The sequence below is a fragment of the Arctopsyche grandis genome, chromosome 10 (genome assembly GCF_051622035.1).
Source record: "Arctopsyche grandis isolate Sample6627 chromosome 10, ASM5162203v2, whole genome shotgun sequence".
NCBI lineage: Eukaryota > Metazoa > Arthropoda > Insecta > Trichoptera > Hydropsychidae > Arctopsyche > Arctopsyche grandis.
In genome coordinates, this window is record NC_135364.1 from 4,541,577 (window position 1) to 4,559,830 (window position 18,254).

General features: G+C 34.5%; 1 protein-coding gene across 4 annotated transcripts in view; it reads left to right on the top strand.

Annotated features, from left to right (window-relative positions):
• Nucleotides 1-9,560: 9,560 nt before the first annotated feature.
• The window catches only part of kn (EBF transcription factor knot), a 101,095-nt gene continuing 92,401 nt past the window's right edge, over nucleotides 9,561-18,254 (top strand). For all 4 annotated transcript variants that reach the window (XM_077439771.1, XM_077439773.1, XM_077439774.1 and 1 more), the window contains exons 1-2: nucleotides 9,561-10,117; nucleotides 11,511-11,649. In XM_077439771.1, coding sequence (XP_077295897.1) covers nucleotides 11,519-11,649 — 131 coding nt within the window. In that variant the 5' untranslated portion in view covers nucleotides 9,561-10,117; nucleotides 11,511-11,518. The remainder of the gene's footprint in view (nucleotides 10,118-11,510; nucleotides 11,650-18,254) is intronic.

Here is an 18,254-nt window from a genome sequence, read left to right on the forward strand (position 1 = left end):
GTGTACATATATAGAAGGATTTTAAGTGTCATTCTCAGTTTCTATCAATGGAATAATTTGGTTCAAATAGAGAGTTCAAAGACTTTAATTAACATTTAAATTAATCATTTTGTAAAAAATGGGCACTGATATATTTTGATATTGTTATATGTATATGTATTATTATATAATTCGTAGCATATAATAATTAAAATGGTTGAGTGCGAATCGTATTATCTATGTAACATCAACTCCCCTACAATGTAGTTATAACCAAGTTCCGTCGCTTTTAGTTAGTTTAGCATAGTGCAAAGTCTTCGCATGTGTTTGTTCGTAGTATAATATATGGCGTTTTAATTAGTGAAATTAAACGTAGGCACGAGATGACGAGTTACCAGGCCACAAAGAGGCCATCCCCCGCCTTGATGGATCGTCGGGCAGATATGGGATTTGGAGCAAATCTCAACAGCGACTAGCACTTCCTAACAGATTATCCTTTTTGGGGGTGGTGTACACGAGAGATGTACATAACATTTGCAAAACTGTGAAATGTTCGACAATACTCACTAGATATATATTTTTCGGTGAATAAATGTAATTATTTTGCGTACGAGACGTTCGCAAATCGTTCCCACGGGCGTATTGTTAAAGGAAACGGCTGCTAATCCTTTTTTTTTCGATGTTGTGTAATGAAACAAAAGGAGCAGAAGCGAGTGGGTGAATGAACGCAAAATTTATTGCTTTTCCTTCCAATTGCCAGTTGGGGGTGAGTCATCCTTTATCCCGACATTCTGTGCAGTTTTTTTGCGTACTGTAGCCGAGCATCCCTCTTTATTTGAATCCTATTCAAAAGCAATGCCACTATTTTACCGGACAGGTTGAATAATGTTGAACCCAACGAGCGGTTAACATACGTGATTAGTACTTCATTGTATACCTGTGTGTACATTGTGATGCTATTTACCGTTAATCAATACGCATCTGGGGATTTAAAACCTATTGTTGGAAGTCACTACGTGTAATGTTGTAATTTTAAAATTAAATTTAGATTGTACAGAGTGCGAATTCGATCCCTAGCAGATTCGAGATGATTATCCGCTCACGTTCGACAATAACTGTAGTTTGGCGCGGAACGACTTTTGTCGGCAATAACGGTCGTTGTGAACGCCGTTAACCGAATCAAACGACGAAAGGAAACACTTGTAATATCAATAGAGGTGTGCCGAACGCAATATTGAATTTTTAGATAACGTACTACGAGTAAGAATCTAACGGAAATTTTCCATATAACTACCATTTGTGAAATTCTTCTTAAACCTGAGTGAAATAAAATAATAATTTTGCACAATCATATTGGATTCTGTTTAATAAATGTCATATTAAATGTCAAAATTACAATACATCATTGTACTCAATGTAAAATATGTACAATTTACAAATCCATATATTGCTAAAGACAATATCAAGATTGGATGACTTACAAACAGTTCAAGTTAAGCTTTAAATAATAAATAAGGGCAACAAAACGTGGGCACAGTACAAAATGTAGAGTCCATGTACATATGTACCCATTGGCAGTGTCAAAGTTCCGAAGCGCACAAACTTGTCTTTCTACAAATTGCAAAATACTGAAAGGCCGTCATGGAATACAATAACCAGTCCACCGTAAAGCCTTTATACATAAATGTTATAGTTTTTGTGGGCCTGAGTACTTATGGGAACTGCTCCAGCGATTGTTTTCTCGGATTTAAAGCGTGCAGTTCCTTGCACTTCACCTGTTAACTTGACACGTGCTAATTGTGTACTATATTTATATTTTGCAGAATGGATTGTGAAGTCATTGCATGTAGGTACCGCGAAATTTCGTTTTTGTGAATATTATTCGAGTGAAACAAATGTTTTATTTTTGGGTAATTTTGTGTTTTAAATCTGACAATCAACAAACGGGAAATACACCAGCAGTACATACATAATATCTTTTCGCATTACTTCAACCTACTGTTCCGAAAGCTAATATTTGTTAGAGGTGGCTTAACAACCGGAAATAAAGCCGAAATTGTTTCCCACTAAATGAATCCATAAACTGTTATTGTACCAACGCCGGAGGGCCAGTTTTGTACGTCGACCTGTGGTATAAAAATAAAACTTTACCGACCGGCCGACTAAACAAACGGATGAGGGTCGTTTTTGATTAGAGCCCGTAACGACGAAGTAGTAAATAACAATCTGAAACATCCCCACCCTCTGAGCCGTATTGTTTCTGATAAAATTAATTTTTCACAATTCTCCTTAACTGAAAATAATTGCCGGGGCTCGTTCAAAAGCTGAGTTAATCAATCAGAGAGCGAGAGGGAGCTTGAATATATACACTTTTTTTGCAACAGCAATTCCCTGACGGACGTTAAAATAAAAAAAGAGAACTTAAAGTCGTCCAAGGCACTTCTTTAATCCAGGATGGTGCTTTTTCATCGGTGTCAGGAAACAGACATTGCACGGGGTGACGATCTCGAGGAGGGGTTGTTCTCCTCTCATCGCAAAGCAATCGGACGGCCGTAACAGTTAGAGGCCTCAACGACCCCCCGGGGGGCCCTAGCCCTACCCCGTGCCTGTGCCCTCCCCCGAACCTTAGCATCACAGAATTTTCCGGGAATAATGCCATACTTGCGACCGAGCTTAGAGTATCATCACCGGTTGACATATGTACGTGAGTCTTAAGGAGTCGGGCATATGTACATATGTATGATTAGGTACAACATCAACATTCAAACATATTCGATATCAAAAAATTCCTTTACAAAGAGAAGCTACTACGTAAAATCTCGAATTTCTCGTTTTGCGTCGATATAAGCGAGTTTGGCGTTAAGCTACAGGGTCGTTTTATCGCGGGCGATTCTCTCTCTCTCCTAAACGAATAAGACGCCGTGTAATGGCGACCTTTACGGTGTCAAATTGGTTTTTTCCAAATAGGAAATGCGCCCTTGTCGGAAATCGAACGGCCTACCTTACCGACTATAGGACCTTTTTAGACTCGCATTTGATAGTCGGGAAGATATTGGTTGTTGCATAATGTATCTACGTGTGTGCCGAAAAGCGTAGGATTTGTTCGGTCTCAAGTGGTGGTACCTATCCTACGAGTACATACATATATGTAAGTACTTTGCTACGGCCTGATAAAATCAGAAAGTGATGTGACAGATACAGCATTATATAAAATAATTTAAAAAAATAAATGGTTAGATATACTATATATATATGTACATAAGTTTGAGGTATTCAATTTAATATAATTTATAAGTATAAAATCCCTGCTGAATATTTCTTTAGAACTCCACAGATTTTGGATCAAGCAATTATTCAACAAAATATGTATGAGTTTGTATAGCCAATAATTACACAAACATAAGCAAAGTCCAATGCACTCAAAGAAGTATGGAAAGCTGTATGCTCGGCATGACGAGAAAAGACAGGAATAGGAATAGATGGGTGAGAAATACGACCAGGCTAATGGACATAGTGGATAGAGTAAAAAGATTAAAATGGCAATGGGCGGGGCACGTGGCTAGAAGAATGAACAAAAGGTGGACAAAATAAGTGCTAGAATGGTACCCGAGAGAATACAAAATGGTAAAAGGAAGACCGCAAGGAAGATGGGTAGATGAAATTAGGAAAATGTGTGGGGTGAGATGGATGAGAGTTGCTCAAAACAGATACGAGTGGAAGCATGTTGGAGAGGCCTTCATCCAGCAGTGGATTGTGGATGGCTATAGGTGATACTTAGATACACAAGGATACGCATTGGCATCTACTAGTAATGAAAACAGTATCCGTGTTTATGATAAATTATTGAGAGTATCATTAAAAACATACAATCGTCTTTCAGTTCCAGTTTGAGTATTTATTATGTTGAATGTTTATTTCTATATTAAAATTACCTGCAAGTAATTTTTGAAAAGAGTGCATTTATTTAATTTTAATTCTCTCATAATTACTACAAAATATTTGAATTGCTAATTTAAATAAGATACAACCTCGATTTTGCAAAAATGTTTTTTAAAAACTAATCTCTTCTATATTTTGTTTATAAAATTAAGACAATATATAAAAAACCTAATTAATAAATCACCAATTCTCTCCGTAAACTTTGATCATGAGTATGGTAAAGTGCTCAATCTGCCGGTAATTGGATTATTCGTCACATTGCGGTGGTCACAATTATTGGTCACATTCGTCACATTGCGAATACACAATATTTGGCACTCAAATTCTCGTTAGTATGATGGATATTTTAGTGTCTTTTTGACCAGTAATCATCGAACCTAAACTGCCATAGCGAGAGTTAGAACAGTGTGGACAAATGGGACAGTGTAAACGATAGACGACACCGTCAACGATAGACGTCGCCGAGAAGGAAGATGCAGTATTTTCAAACGTGTCTATTACGATTATTTTTCACCATGGTAATGTGAAATCAATATAATTTCCACTTATATTGATGAACAAACCGAGCAAAATGGCAAAGTTTGAAAACGATCGGATAAGAACCCAAACTTCGTCACGTGACCAAATCGTTTGCAAGCTAAGAAGAGGTAAGTAATTAGTAAAAAAGGAAAACGTCTAACTAGAATTGTATAGTCGTAAGTATGTACATACATATAATGGAAAAAAGTCAATTGTCGATTTTTTGGATGTAAAGTTTTTAAGTTCGTGAACAAGATCTGAAATAGTAAGCCATTGATGTCTTTGTGTGTATGTATGTACATATACATATATCATTAATTGTCTATAAAGTATTCGTATGTAGGTCTTCATAATTCAAAATGCTTACAAGTGAAAAGAAAATGTGAACTTATAGTGAAACATGTATGAATGTACATGGGTGTTCCATTTCGCGACTAAATTGATAATGTACATTTTCATAAAATATAAATGAAGTGTTGGCGCGTAGTCTCTGAGGCCATCATCCTCGTGTCGTACGAGGAGAGGTCACGAGTTTGCTCGCCAGAGACCTCTCCTTCTGTGCCTCATTTTCCCCAAAGTCACCTTCACCTCGTCTCATCTCGTTCGCACTCGTGACGCTTCTAGCTCCGTCTCGCTCGGGCCATACATCGCCGAGAAAATTGCTACATACAGCTACGGTCGCAAAGTTGAACGAGGGGAAAAATCGAGCCATACACGATCATGCAGTCTGCGACTACGAAAGCAATTAGTTTTTAAAATAGTTCTAATTAGTATTGTACGAGTTTATTTTGAAGATTATCATTATCGTTGATTTTTATTCCAACAAGAAATTTTCAATCTATTTTATTTTTCGGTAAAAGTCGGAATTCTCGACAGGGCGGACCCTCTAGGCTTGGAAGCGAGGCTCGATCGACCCGCTCCTTCCTGTCATTGGTTGCTCTTTGCGAATACTCTTAGTATTGCCGTGCCCTGAATTAACACGACATTTACCTGATGAAATACTCCGACATATACTGACTGGTTCACATATAATTTCGGACGATTGGGCAGCGTACGGAAATATACATATGGTATGTCAACATTTACCGATATAATTATTACTTTTAAAAATGATAAAATGAAAATTTGAACTAAGCATCTTTTTGAATTCAAATTATAAAAATAAAAATATTGTATTTATACGTAAAATATCGGCTTTTATACGTAAAATATCGGCTTTTATACGTAACATATAATTTATATAAATCGGTAAATATCTTGTTGTTGGTAAACTGTATAGGTACGTATAATTATGATTATGATTATGATTATGATTATGATTATGAATTTTTATTTTGATGTATTTATTTTGTCTTTTTGTTTTTTGTTATATATTATATTTTTTATATTATTTCATAATTTTTATCATATTATTATTCTTATTATTCTGATATTTTTATTATACTGTTATTTCTATTTTTTTTCTTTTTTTGTTTTCTTTAACTATCTTACTCTATTATCATTTTTGTTTCTTATTTTAAATGTTTGAGCTTTTCTTTTTTTACCTATATGTGAAAATTATTAATGGTTTACTTAACATAATTATATTTTTTTTACTATCAATCTAATAAACTGTAAACTGTAAATTTTCCAAATAAATAAAATAAATAAATAAAATAATAATTGCGCACCGTTTTAATCACGGCACGGCAATATTCGAGTACTCTCACACAGCAGCCAATGACAGCGGACAGCGGGTCCGCTACGAGTGTACTTTACACATCAAGAAATTATATAGATGTATATATTTTAAATACACAATCATTACATAATTAGAAACCATACATGAAATATAATGCCAGACATTTTTATTTTACATACATATATACGGCCGCAAGGACCATTGAATTAATTTTAACAATTAATTAAGTACAAAATTAATCCATTGAGAAATACATATATGGATTTAAGATTTTTGTGCACAATTATTACAATTTATACACATAATAAATACAGATGATTATTGAGATATCTATAGATTTAGATTTTGTGCATAATTTTTACAAATTATACACAATAATACATAAGATTATTGTGACAACAGGAAATGATTTACTTGTCAATTTGAGGAACCGTTACAACAATGATCAGATTAAATTGGCAAACTCTGATCTAACCAGCAGTTTTTGGCGAATCGAACTAGTGATCGCATGGTGCTAAACATATACGCTACCATTAAGCCAAACTGCTGGCTAATATATATGATTTTTAAATTTTGGAACTTCCTTGGGTATTTATCTTGGTAAAAGTCGGAATTCCCGACAGGGCGGACGCCCTAGGTTCGGAAGCGAGGCTCGGTCGACCCGCTCCTTCCTGTCATTGGTTGCTCTTTGTGAGTACTCTTAGTATTGCCGTGCCCTGAATTAACACGAATTTTACCTGATGAAATACTCCGACATATACTGCCTGGTTCACATTTAATTTCGGACGGTTGGGCAGTGTACGGAAATATTCCACATATTGCGAATGGAATATACATGCATTCGTTTGTGGTTCAATACAAATTCATCTAAATATGAATCAAAACGGGCACGCGTTGTGCCAAATTGACGCCTCATCTTTCTTTTCACACCCATCCACATATGTATTTTCCACATTTTGCGTATGTATTTCACTATCATTTGGATCCACAAAATTATAACCACTTTTACTGAAATTCGGAATATTTCGAAAGTCTGAAATTATATGCGAACCAGGCAGTATATATCGGAGTATTTCATCAGGTAAAAGTCGAGTTAATTCAAGGCACGGAAATACTAGAGTACTCGCAAAGAGCAACCAATGATAGGAAGGAGCGGGTCGACCGAGCCTAGAGGGTCCACCCTGCCGAGAATTCCGACTTTTACAGGAGTATTTCATCAGGTAAAAGTCGGGTAAAAGTGAAAACCCTCGACAGGGTGGAGACCCCTAGGTCGGAAGGAAGGCTCGGTCGACCCGCTCCATCCTGTGATTGGCTATTCTTCGCGATGCCAATAGTATTGCCGTGCCCGTCCGAAATTATATGGGAACAGGCAGTATATGTTACGAGTTAATTCAGGGCACGGCAATACTATTGGCATCGCAAAGAGTAGCCAATCAAAGGAAGAAGCGGGTCGACCAAGCCTCGCTTCCAATCCTAGAGGGTCCGCCCTGTCGAGAATTCAGACTTTTACCAATGAATTAATTAAATAAATTTCTAATAGATGGCGGTAAATTCTCTGCCAAGCGGAAACATTAGTAGCCATCAGTATATTTACAAGTTTTTTCTTTTGTTATTGTATTCATATATACGTTGTGACAATGGTTTAGCTGTGACGTATGTACATACATATGGGGTCTACGTGACGAGACAGAATGTTAAACGACAGAAAACGCAAATATCGGAAGGCAAAGATCGAAAATCGAAAGATGTTAAGTCGAAAGATCAAAAAAAAAAAATGGTGCATGGTAAACGGTACATACTCACTTAATTTGCGCGAGCAGAATACAACAGGAACAAGAGGAACATGCTTTTCCTCCCGTATTCTGCGCGCGCACATTAATACGGGAGGAAAAATACTAATACCCAAAAATACTAATTCCCAAAAATATTTTTATCTGCAGCGCGTTTATCGTATGTTTAACGGAGAGCTGAATGAGGTTGATCTGTTTGGTATTTCCCTACATCAATTCAGGTCTAACATCAAGAGAATCTTGACCGATTGATTCATTTCTTCTCCTATTCTATTTTTCCAATATTGCCAATTTTTTTATACTTTAGTTCAGTTATGTAATGTGCTATTTAATCATATTATAGCTTTCATTCTTTTCCTTTTCATTTGTTTATTTTGTATTTACCTTTTTCATTTGTTTTATATTTGTAAATTTAAATTTCTTCTTATATTCTATTTTATAACCTTTTCCAAATATTTTAATACTATAGTTTAATTATGCAATGTTCTACATATTTTGTCATGCCTTTATTCTTTACTTTTCAATTTGTTTTCCTCATATTTATCTTTTTCATTTTTGTAAAAATCTATTATTGGACTCGGATGATACATATATTATTTATTTACTATTTGTTTTTTTATACATATCTATTGATGTCTGTTGATTTTTCAATTAATAAAATAAAAATAAAATAAAAAATAAAATAAAAGCCTGTTCCTCTTGTTCCTGTTGTATTCTGCTCGCGCAAATTAAGTGAGTATGTACCGTTTACCATGCACCATTTTTTTTTTTGATCTTTCGACTTAATATATTTCGATTTTCGATCTTTGCCTTCCGATATTTGCGTTTTCTGTCGTTTAACATTCTGTCTCGTCACGGAGACCGGTACATATGGTATGCCGAATCGAAACGACCATTATACTAGACAGGCAGATGGAATAGCGATATTATATATATATATATATTTAAAATTTTGTAACTTCTTTGGGTATTTGGGTATTTTAAACACACAAAATACTTGTACACCCAAAAAAATTTTTTTTACAAAAATTAAAAAATATATATAATCAGACACTTCACAACAGACACATTGCACAATCAATCAAGTACTGAAAAATAAAAGGAAAAAAGACGATCGTATATACCCTGCATATGGTGGTGGCTAGTTCTCCCCGCGCGGTGTCCTCTGGGGGGGCGGGGCCTCCCGAGCGGCTGCTCTTATTGGTCCACTGAGTCGCCTGGGCCTCTCTAATTGGACGCCCGCTCGGCGGCCACCTCCCCCTCGAGATCCGAAGGTCCTGACCCGGGAGACCCGAAAAAACCAAAAATTACCCACTTAAAAATTACAAAACAAAATCACAAAATTAACTCAACGCACGCGGAACATTTCAAACGCGGCTAAATAATTTTCATAAGAGAGGTTCGAGTATTGGATATGTATGGAGAGTGAGTTTAGATCGCTGCCTAGAGTGGTCTCGAACGATTGGTTTTTTGGTCAATTTTTTTTGTATTTTTCTGTATTTTTTGATGGGATTTAGTATTTTTTCGGATTTATTTTCGATATTGTGTTGCAGAATCCCTTGGTGGGTGCAATTCCCGAGGAGCTCAGTCGCTCGGCCGTCCCTTTCGGGCTTCGGCACGCCCCTCGGGCCACAGCCGCAGCTGCCGCGCGCAATACTCAGAGGCATTCAGCCGCCGACGCCCGCACAGGGACGACGCCGGTGCCCCGCGACGCTAATCGGTCGTACTACGACAAAAACGTACACACAACTCATAAAAGACGTCGACACTTTGAAAATTTCGGCCGTTGAAAAAAACCAAATTCCAAATAATATTAAAATTAAATAGATTGTCGAAGTCGGTGCGATTGGTTGTGTTCTCTGCATGTTTCGGATTTTCGTTTAGGTTGGTTTTCGGTGCCGTCGGCAAGTGTCCGCGAATATGATTTTCGACCGGTGTTGTCGTCGTCGTGCTGATCTCGTGTCGCGTAATCCGAGTTTCGTTTGAGTCGTTTCCGGTCCGGAGCGCGATCTACGACGAAGACGTGGCCCGTCCGACGACGGTGCAGTTCAAATCGATCCCAGGTGTGTCGAAGCTTTCACGATTCGGTCAGACGAGCTGAACGCGGCCACGGCCGGGTATACCGGCTCGCCATGGCCACCCTTGGAGCTGGACCCGGTCGGTGCTTGGGGACGGAAGCTGTATCCGCCGACAGGACCGAGGACCGCTGGTCAGTACCTTTGTTTATTTTTTTTGACAGGTGAAAAAATTATTCAAGATTTTTTGTGTATTCATTTATTTTAGATGCAATTTTTTAATACATGTAATGAAATAAAAGCGTGTTTTAAATTTACAAAAAAATTGTAATATAAAAATATTTTCTGTATATTTTTTGCGTACATTTTAAATTTGTGATATTTTAAAAGAATTTTATTTAAATTGAAAAATAATTGTAATATGTCATTGAGTTGCTTATTTTATTTTTTGCACAGTTGCTGTTTTTTTTTATTTATTTATTAAAAAATCAACAGACAACAGATGTAGAATTGTAGAATTGTAGAAATGCATAAAAATAAAGAATATTTGTAACAAAATATAATAACATCTGAGCCCAATTATAGATTTTTATAAATTACATACATAAAATAGTAGGTACATAGAGACAATGACAAATGAAAAAAAAAAGAATAAAAACTAAAACATAAGCATTTTATTTTATGGTTGTTATTAAAATTGCATGTAGAATTTATACATATTTTATTGTATCTAGTTGTTGAAAAAGTCAATTTTATGATACTTAAAATGTCTTGATTGTTATTAGAATTGCATTATTATCTTGTAGAATTTATACATATTGTATTGTATCTAATTGTTGAAAAATTCAATTTTATGATACATAAAATGTTTTGAATGTAAATTAAAATAACTGAAATAAAATTTAAATATTGATTGAAAAATGTTATAAATTAACAAATGTGTAATTTGAATAGTTTATGTTGAAGAAATGATTTTTCTTATACATACAAGAAAGATTTAAAAAAAAATACCTATATCAAAATGTCTTGTTTGTTTTAAAATTTTTTATATAAATAATATCTATAATTTTCTTTGAAAATAGATTTTGACGGTATTGCAAATGTATGTCAATCAATGTAATAAAAGTTATATATAATATTTAATATAAATGAATAAAAATCAATTAAAATGTCTATGCAATAAAATGAATTTCTACAATCCTATAGTAAAAATCTATATTAAAAAGAATCTATATAATATTATATGATGTCTATACGTAGTTAGTTGAATGTCAAGTTGAAGTTGAATTAAGTGCCTATAAAATTTTATGTATTTAATTTTAAAATGCTTAATTACTATCACGATAAACACTATTCTCATTTCAATCCACATGCATACATTCTTATATAAAATGTAGATTAATCAAGTACATCGAGTTTTTGCAATCTGTAATTTTACAATTATAAAACTTTATAAGGAATTAATTAATTCAAAAAAACTTACAATGCAAGTTAAAGCAATTTGTTTAGAATTTAAATTTCAAATACACCAATTTATTTGCAAATAATTTTATTAAATAATCTATAATTTTTTTTCACCCAAAACAGGAGGCTTAATGTTTGGTCTTCACCACGGAGACGCAGGAGGAGGCCTCCACGCCCAGCCCCGAGGTCCTGTAACATCCTTAAAAGAAGAACCACTAACCAGAGCGTGGATGCAACCGGCAGCCCTAGTCGACAACTCCAAGTAATTTCAACTCAATCATTATACTTTAATTGAAACGTGTCATCGATACGGCTGAAATAATATTAACAGCGTCCGGTTCGTCTAGAAATCATCTCATTAACGTCACACTCGCTAACCTCGCAACTACCGCAGATCTCACTTCGATACGCACACCAGGTACACATTTGTACAATAAATTGTCCCGCACACCCATAAAAAGGCACGCTGGGCTAAAATGGCTCGCTCACATATATAATAAATGTTTCAGTGTGCACGGTAGGTACGTACGGCCATACACGCGCGTATAAAATTTCGCGGCGGTTTTCACAAAGGGATTTTCATTATTAGATTTGGGCGAATCGTGCGGCTGGCGGATGAGCATCCTTAATAAGCTTTCGTGCGCTTTATTTGCTCGCCGGGAAAGCACCACCAGCATCCCGCCTCGGCATCCATCTACCTATCTAATAAAAAGCAAACAATTTAGTATGCTCGTCGAGGGCGAATGTCGCAAATGTCGAACACCGGCCGATAAACCAAAGCCTGTTAGCCGACCAACAATATTGATGCGGAACATAATTGGATAGTGTGCGCGTTGTGGGGGATGTCGGGGGATCTCGAGTCTTCGCTATAGCTCGAGATCAATGTCGGGCTTCCGGTCTTGAAAGCGACAAATTCAGAGCATCTAATTTTCACTTCACAAAATTTACTTTAAATAAAATATGTATTTAAATTCGCACTCATCCCAAATGTCCTCTCGGACATCTGTCGAATATGTATGTAGGTCTGTATATTGTTTACACAACTCGAACTCCCCTATTTTGATAAAGCCACAAATGAATACTGCTGTGTATTATTTATATTGGGTTTAAGATAATATAATTGAAGCATGTTATTTCAATAGCAAAATAATCAGTCAATATGTGTAATTTCATATAACAACTCAAGGCTATCTAGATATGGCAAATGTTGACAATATTAGTACACTTTAAATTAATTCTTTTGATTTTTAAATGCTTTTTTTTATTACGAAATTATGTTCACAATACATCTTATATATATTTTAATAGCTACTGATCTACTGATCATTTTCTATTTTACAATTTAATTTAATTTGGTTACTAATCATAGTATTATATTATTCTAATGTTAATCTACAGCATAATAGGAAAAATAGCTCAAAACCTATTTACAATCCTTATAAATGCTCATAATACATCTAATACGTAATATTAATTAAAGACTCACTAAAGTCGATGACCTAAAGCAGATTGTATTTAGGTAATCTGTGTTTATACCTGAAGGGTATAGACATTTTGTTGTAATCACCGAGACTCTTCACAAGTATGTTAGTATGGTTATTAGTGATTCTGTCATAGAATCTACTGGTTAGTTTGTTAGTAATGTCTGTATTAATTATTTGAACTTGAATACGATAGAGTAGTTCTCACTTTGTTGAAAAAGTCTTAGAATTATAGAATATATTACAATGAAAAATTACATCTCGGTTATGAAAGAGTGTGATTTGTTGTTAATTTTTTGAAGAAAAGATCACGATTTTAAAAAGTTGTACCTACTTATTTTTCTTACATTAAATATTTATTTTTAAATTAATCTATACGTTAAGCAAAAAACTGATCATATCAATGCCAATTTAAAAACGAATCATCTCTCGAATTATCCATTATTCGTAATATTAACTTTCTTTGATTATTTTATTATGTTTGTTGTAATAACATACTTCTTACTAAACAAAATTGATCTAATTGATTTAAAATTATTATGCAAACACACCATTTCACAAAGAAAATCTAATATTATGGTTGTCAAAACGTTTTTAACAGTTTTGATTATTTTTGCAAAATCGATTTACTTAAATTAAATGAATGCTTAAATTAAAGCCTTAGATATATGAGTACATATTTTAATTATTGAGTAAACGCTAAGCTCTACGGCAGTTTTAAATACCTTTGATCTAAGTGAATTATTCTCGTTTGTTGTTTACATCCCAAATTTAAGGGTTGCTCTGAAAGAAGCCTCAAAATAAAAATCAATTAAAAAATTACAATACATAACTACGGTGATTTATGCGCGATCGACAGACGTCTACTCACTTAAAGTCGACCTCAGCCTCCTTCCGCCCACCTACCCACCCACCCACCCCACCACGGTCATGATTGAATTATCCACTTTTTCGGCCGCGTAAACCTGCGCGAATTTCGCTAAGTAACTTAAGCGCCCCGCCACCTCGTTAATTAATCTCATTCCTTGCCGTACACTGTAACGGAGCACCCCCGAGCTACGCGACCCCGGAACCACCCCCAACCACCCCGAGTCTCCCGCTTGGAATCGGTTGCCTTGAAGGCCTCGTTTGTCCGAAGGAAAAATGCCTTCGTCCCCTCTATCTGTCCTCCCAACCTCCCGTCTCCCTCCGAAGACGGCGTTACAATTAACCTCATTACCGCCGGCGGAGCTAAAGCGAACTAATTGCGTTAGTGTAATACGATATTGTTTTTAATTAAATGAGCTATGTGAAAATAGCTTGTCATGTCTTCAAAAATTTTAACGCGAAATTTAATTTTCACCCCCCGTGTTGAAATTTCGCGGCTAACGAAACGGCGACGGGGTGGTGCTTCGCCTAATTACGCACCGGATATATCTACATAAGTACAGGAAAGTCTATGTTGTTGTTTTACTTTTTTTGCCACTTTGGTCTATTATATTATATTAATTACAAAGAACCGTAATTACGTGCTAATTATATTTTCACACGCACAAATAATCCATATGCATCCGTTTTTTTATCTAGGAAATGAGACGATCCTTACTGGCTCATAAAATTTAATAAAATGTGACGTTGACATCATTTCAAAAACGGTTCAATGCCAATTAATGTATTAACATTGTACATAGATAACATTGTAGATAACACAATAATTTTATAAGTGATAAATTCAAGTAGGAAAATTACGTTGTTTCAAACATATCGTTTAAGTAAGTATAGGTATAAAGCAAAAAAGTTCAGTTTTTAACTTTCTTTAAACTATCATCGATTTAAATCAAACACAATTAATCATTGTGTAGCTAAGCTCCAAATAATTATCAATGTATAGCAGGTTTCACATCGATATACATATTATGTAGTCATCTTGAAAGTAAACAAAATAGCATTCGACAATACGTCTTTTCTAATAGTTACTCATTGAGAAATCATTATTTACTTAACACATTTTTTTCTTATTACTAATATAATTAATAATTAAATGTTAGTTTTTAAGTCATAATAGAAGTTGAAGTTTAAAAACCTATTTACAATTTAACCACGTACTTACATGGGTAAATATAATATTATCAACTATTTACATCGGCTAACGGCAGGACATGTATGTAAGTTTATAATCATTAACTATTTTCAATGATTGGAAATATTTATAGTACGCTTTCAAGTACTAAAAAATAAAAAGTTGTTTTTCTAATGTGTTGAATTTTGTCAATATTGAAATTTCTACTTGAAAGTAATTAAACTCATTTAATTTTGCTTGGAAATTCTTAAAAGTTATGATGATAAACATTTATGCAATGCAAATGCATGTGTGTTCATTCATAAGTACATATATAGGTGCTGAATTTCGTTTTAATGAGCGAGTGTCACTAATTATGACCGGTACAGGCTTATGTATTTATATATATGGTACTTTTAAAGAAAGTTGAAGATGTACATAGTAATAACGAGCTATGCAGGTGTTAAAAAATAATGAATCTGGTCGAGAGAAAAATTGGCGAAAATACCGCTTGTGCTTGAAAATTAATGACACGATTCGATACATTGCGACAAGTATGATCGTGTTTGTCATGTAAACGAGCCCCGGGTCCCTTTTTGTTTTGCACGCGGTGGAACGAGTTCAGTTTGTCGTTAAATGATGACAAATGTTTGTGCGTCGTCGCCGTTATACGGCGTCGTTATTAATTGCGGGCGTCGGCGCCGCGTCACGGTTAACGGCGCCGCAATCCGTTATGCGGCCTCTCGCACCCGCGGGCAAACACTCGAATTTTCTTAACGATAATCAAATTTTCAACTCCGTTTGTCAAGTCGATCATAATAAACGGGATGCTTCTTTTTTCCACAAGTTATCTAAATATAGGCCGTTTGTGAAAAAAGTATCAGTTCATCGTCGAGTTGAAATTTATACTGCCGTATTTTCAAGCCGAGTTATAAATTGAACCACATTTTTTTTTGTTTGGAATATTTTATATACACATATACATAAAATGAATTTTTACCGCAATTTATGGGACGTGATATCATATTAGTAGTTATTATATGATGCTTTAATTATTTTACTAATTGATTTATTATAAAAAATTGATAAGTATGATAGATTGGAATCAAACTATGTATGTATGTATATGCAGATTCATTGTGCTTGTATTAAAAAAATATAAAACTTGAACTGTCGTAAATTATTTTGATTTATTTGCACACAGCTTATACATATTCAAAGCGAGTTAATTACTTAAGCTTTTTGAATAAATCTAATTTCATACTAAATTTCAAAACTCATTATATATGATGCTTTTTTCGAAAAAATAATTTCAAAGCAAATAAGGAAACCATTTTTCAATTAAACTAATTGAAAAATGCAATATGAATTATATAGTTGACATACGAATTTTTAATGTATTTTTTAAGCATTTCAACATTATATTAATATATAATTCGATGTCATCATCATCATTTACTAACATTCACCATCCTCTGCCTCTTCAAAACGCTTCCATTTGTGTTGATTTTGAGCAGCAATCTCAACCATCTCATCCCACACGTTTTTCTAATTTCATCCACTTTAACCCCTTTGTAGTTTTCCTTGCACACTTTTACGATCTCTAGGATTCCATTTGAGTACTTCTTTCGTCCACCTGTCGTCCATGTCTTCATTCTATCCACTGAAGGCGATCTCGCACAAGGTGATGTCACTAAAATCTCGATCACGAAGTATCTGGCACTCTAAATTTCCATCCATCGGTACTATCACATTATCAGGAATTCGAGTGCCAGATATTCCGTAGTCGCGGTTTTTGTGGGAACGATTGTCGTGTGCGTGATCGCAATGTGTTAAATAATCCGTTTACCCTATACATATGATATATCAACTACTTTTTTCATACACCCGAGTATTCCGTTTCCTATCTCTTTTCGTTGTGCTGAGCACAGTGTTCCATATTATGTAATAATTATTTATTAGAGACCTTGTTACATAAAAAAATAAAAATAAAAGTTATTGATAAATGTATTATTATTATATAATACTATGGCGAAACATTCACTTCAACCACTTACTTAAATAGCCTTCTCATAATCTCTAATTTTAATATAAATCATACATCATATGATTATTAAATACTGCTTTCTTGTTTATATATTATTCTGTATGTGTGCCAATTTAAATACATAAATAAATAGATTATGTTATAATTACACGTTAAAAATAGTAATGTAATAAATTCGATCCTATTCAAGTCAATAATAATTAGACGCATAAAAAGCAACACTGTCGCCATTAACACACTTTCGTAATATAGACATAAATGTAAACGATCCGTTTAACGATTGCGCCCAATCATACGACCAAACATGTAAATTTTAATAAGCACTGACGAATGACAGGATGACTAAAAAAAATGAAGTGATAAGTTAATTCGGCCACACACGTCGTATGCAGACACATATCCACGCCCCGAAAAACTCTTATAATAATAATACAAAAAAAAAAAAACAATAACCGTAATAAATTTTAACTTATAACCGACCGACCGGTCAAAGTTGGATATTGTAATTACGGTTATGGAATAATTAATAGCGGCCTAGTTGTCGCGTTTTCAGGGGCGTAGACTCGCGTCTGTCACGAAATCAAACACCCCGCCACACACGATTTGAGCCCTAGAGCACTTTATCAATGTCATCCTGTCTGATGAGGCGCAGACAGCCCTCATTTGCACCCGAGGACTCAACCGTCTAATATACTCAATTATGGACGTTTTCTCGTTCGCTGCGTGGGCTTATGTTTATCTACATACATAGGTACAATATACCAAGTATCTATGTAGGTACATAATACAAATAAGCACCAGCTACGATAAGCCTCCCGTAGTCCTCCATATATGTGTAAGATTACACTAAGTACTATGTATATATGTATACAGGAATGGGTATTTAATGAAAAATAATCATTTGAATCTGTAAAATCATTCGTGAGTCATTAATTGCCGAGGGCTTCTCTCAAATGTTCTTTATTCATTTATTTTTGATTTTTAAATGCTGAAATTATGTTCACAAAACATCTAATATCTATTTTAATAGCTACTGATCTACTGATCACTTTCTATTTTACAATTTTAATTTAATTTGGTTAGAAATCATAGTATTATATTATTCTAATGTTAATGTACAACATATGTAATAGGAAAAAAAGCTCAAAAACCTATTTACAATTCTTATAAATGCTTATAATACATCTAATACATAATATTAATTAAAGACTCTCTAAAGTCGATGACCTAAAGCAGATTGTGTTTAGGTAATCTGATTTTTTTCCCATTCATTTATCATCTCCACCTTCCGTAGGTACGAC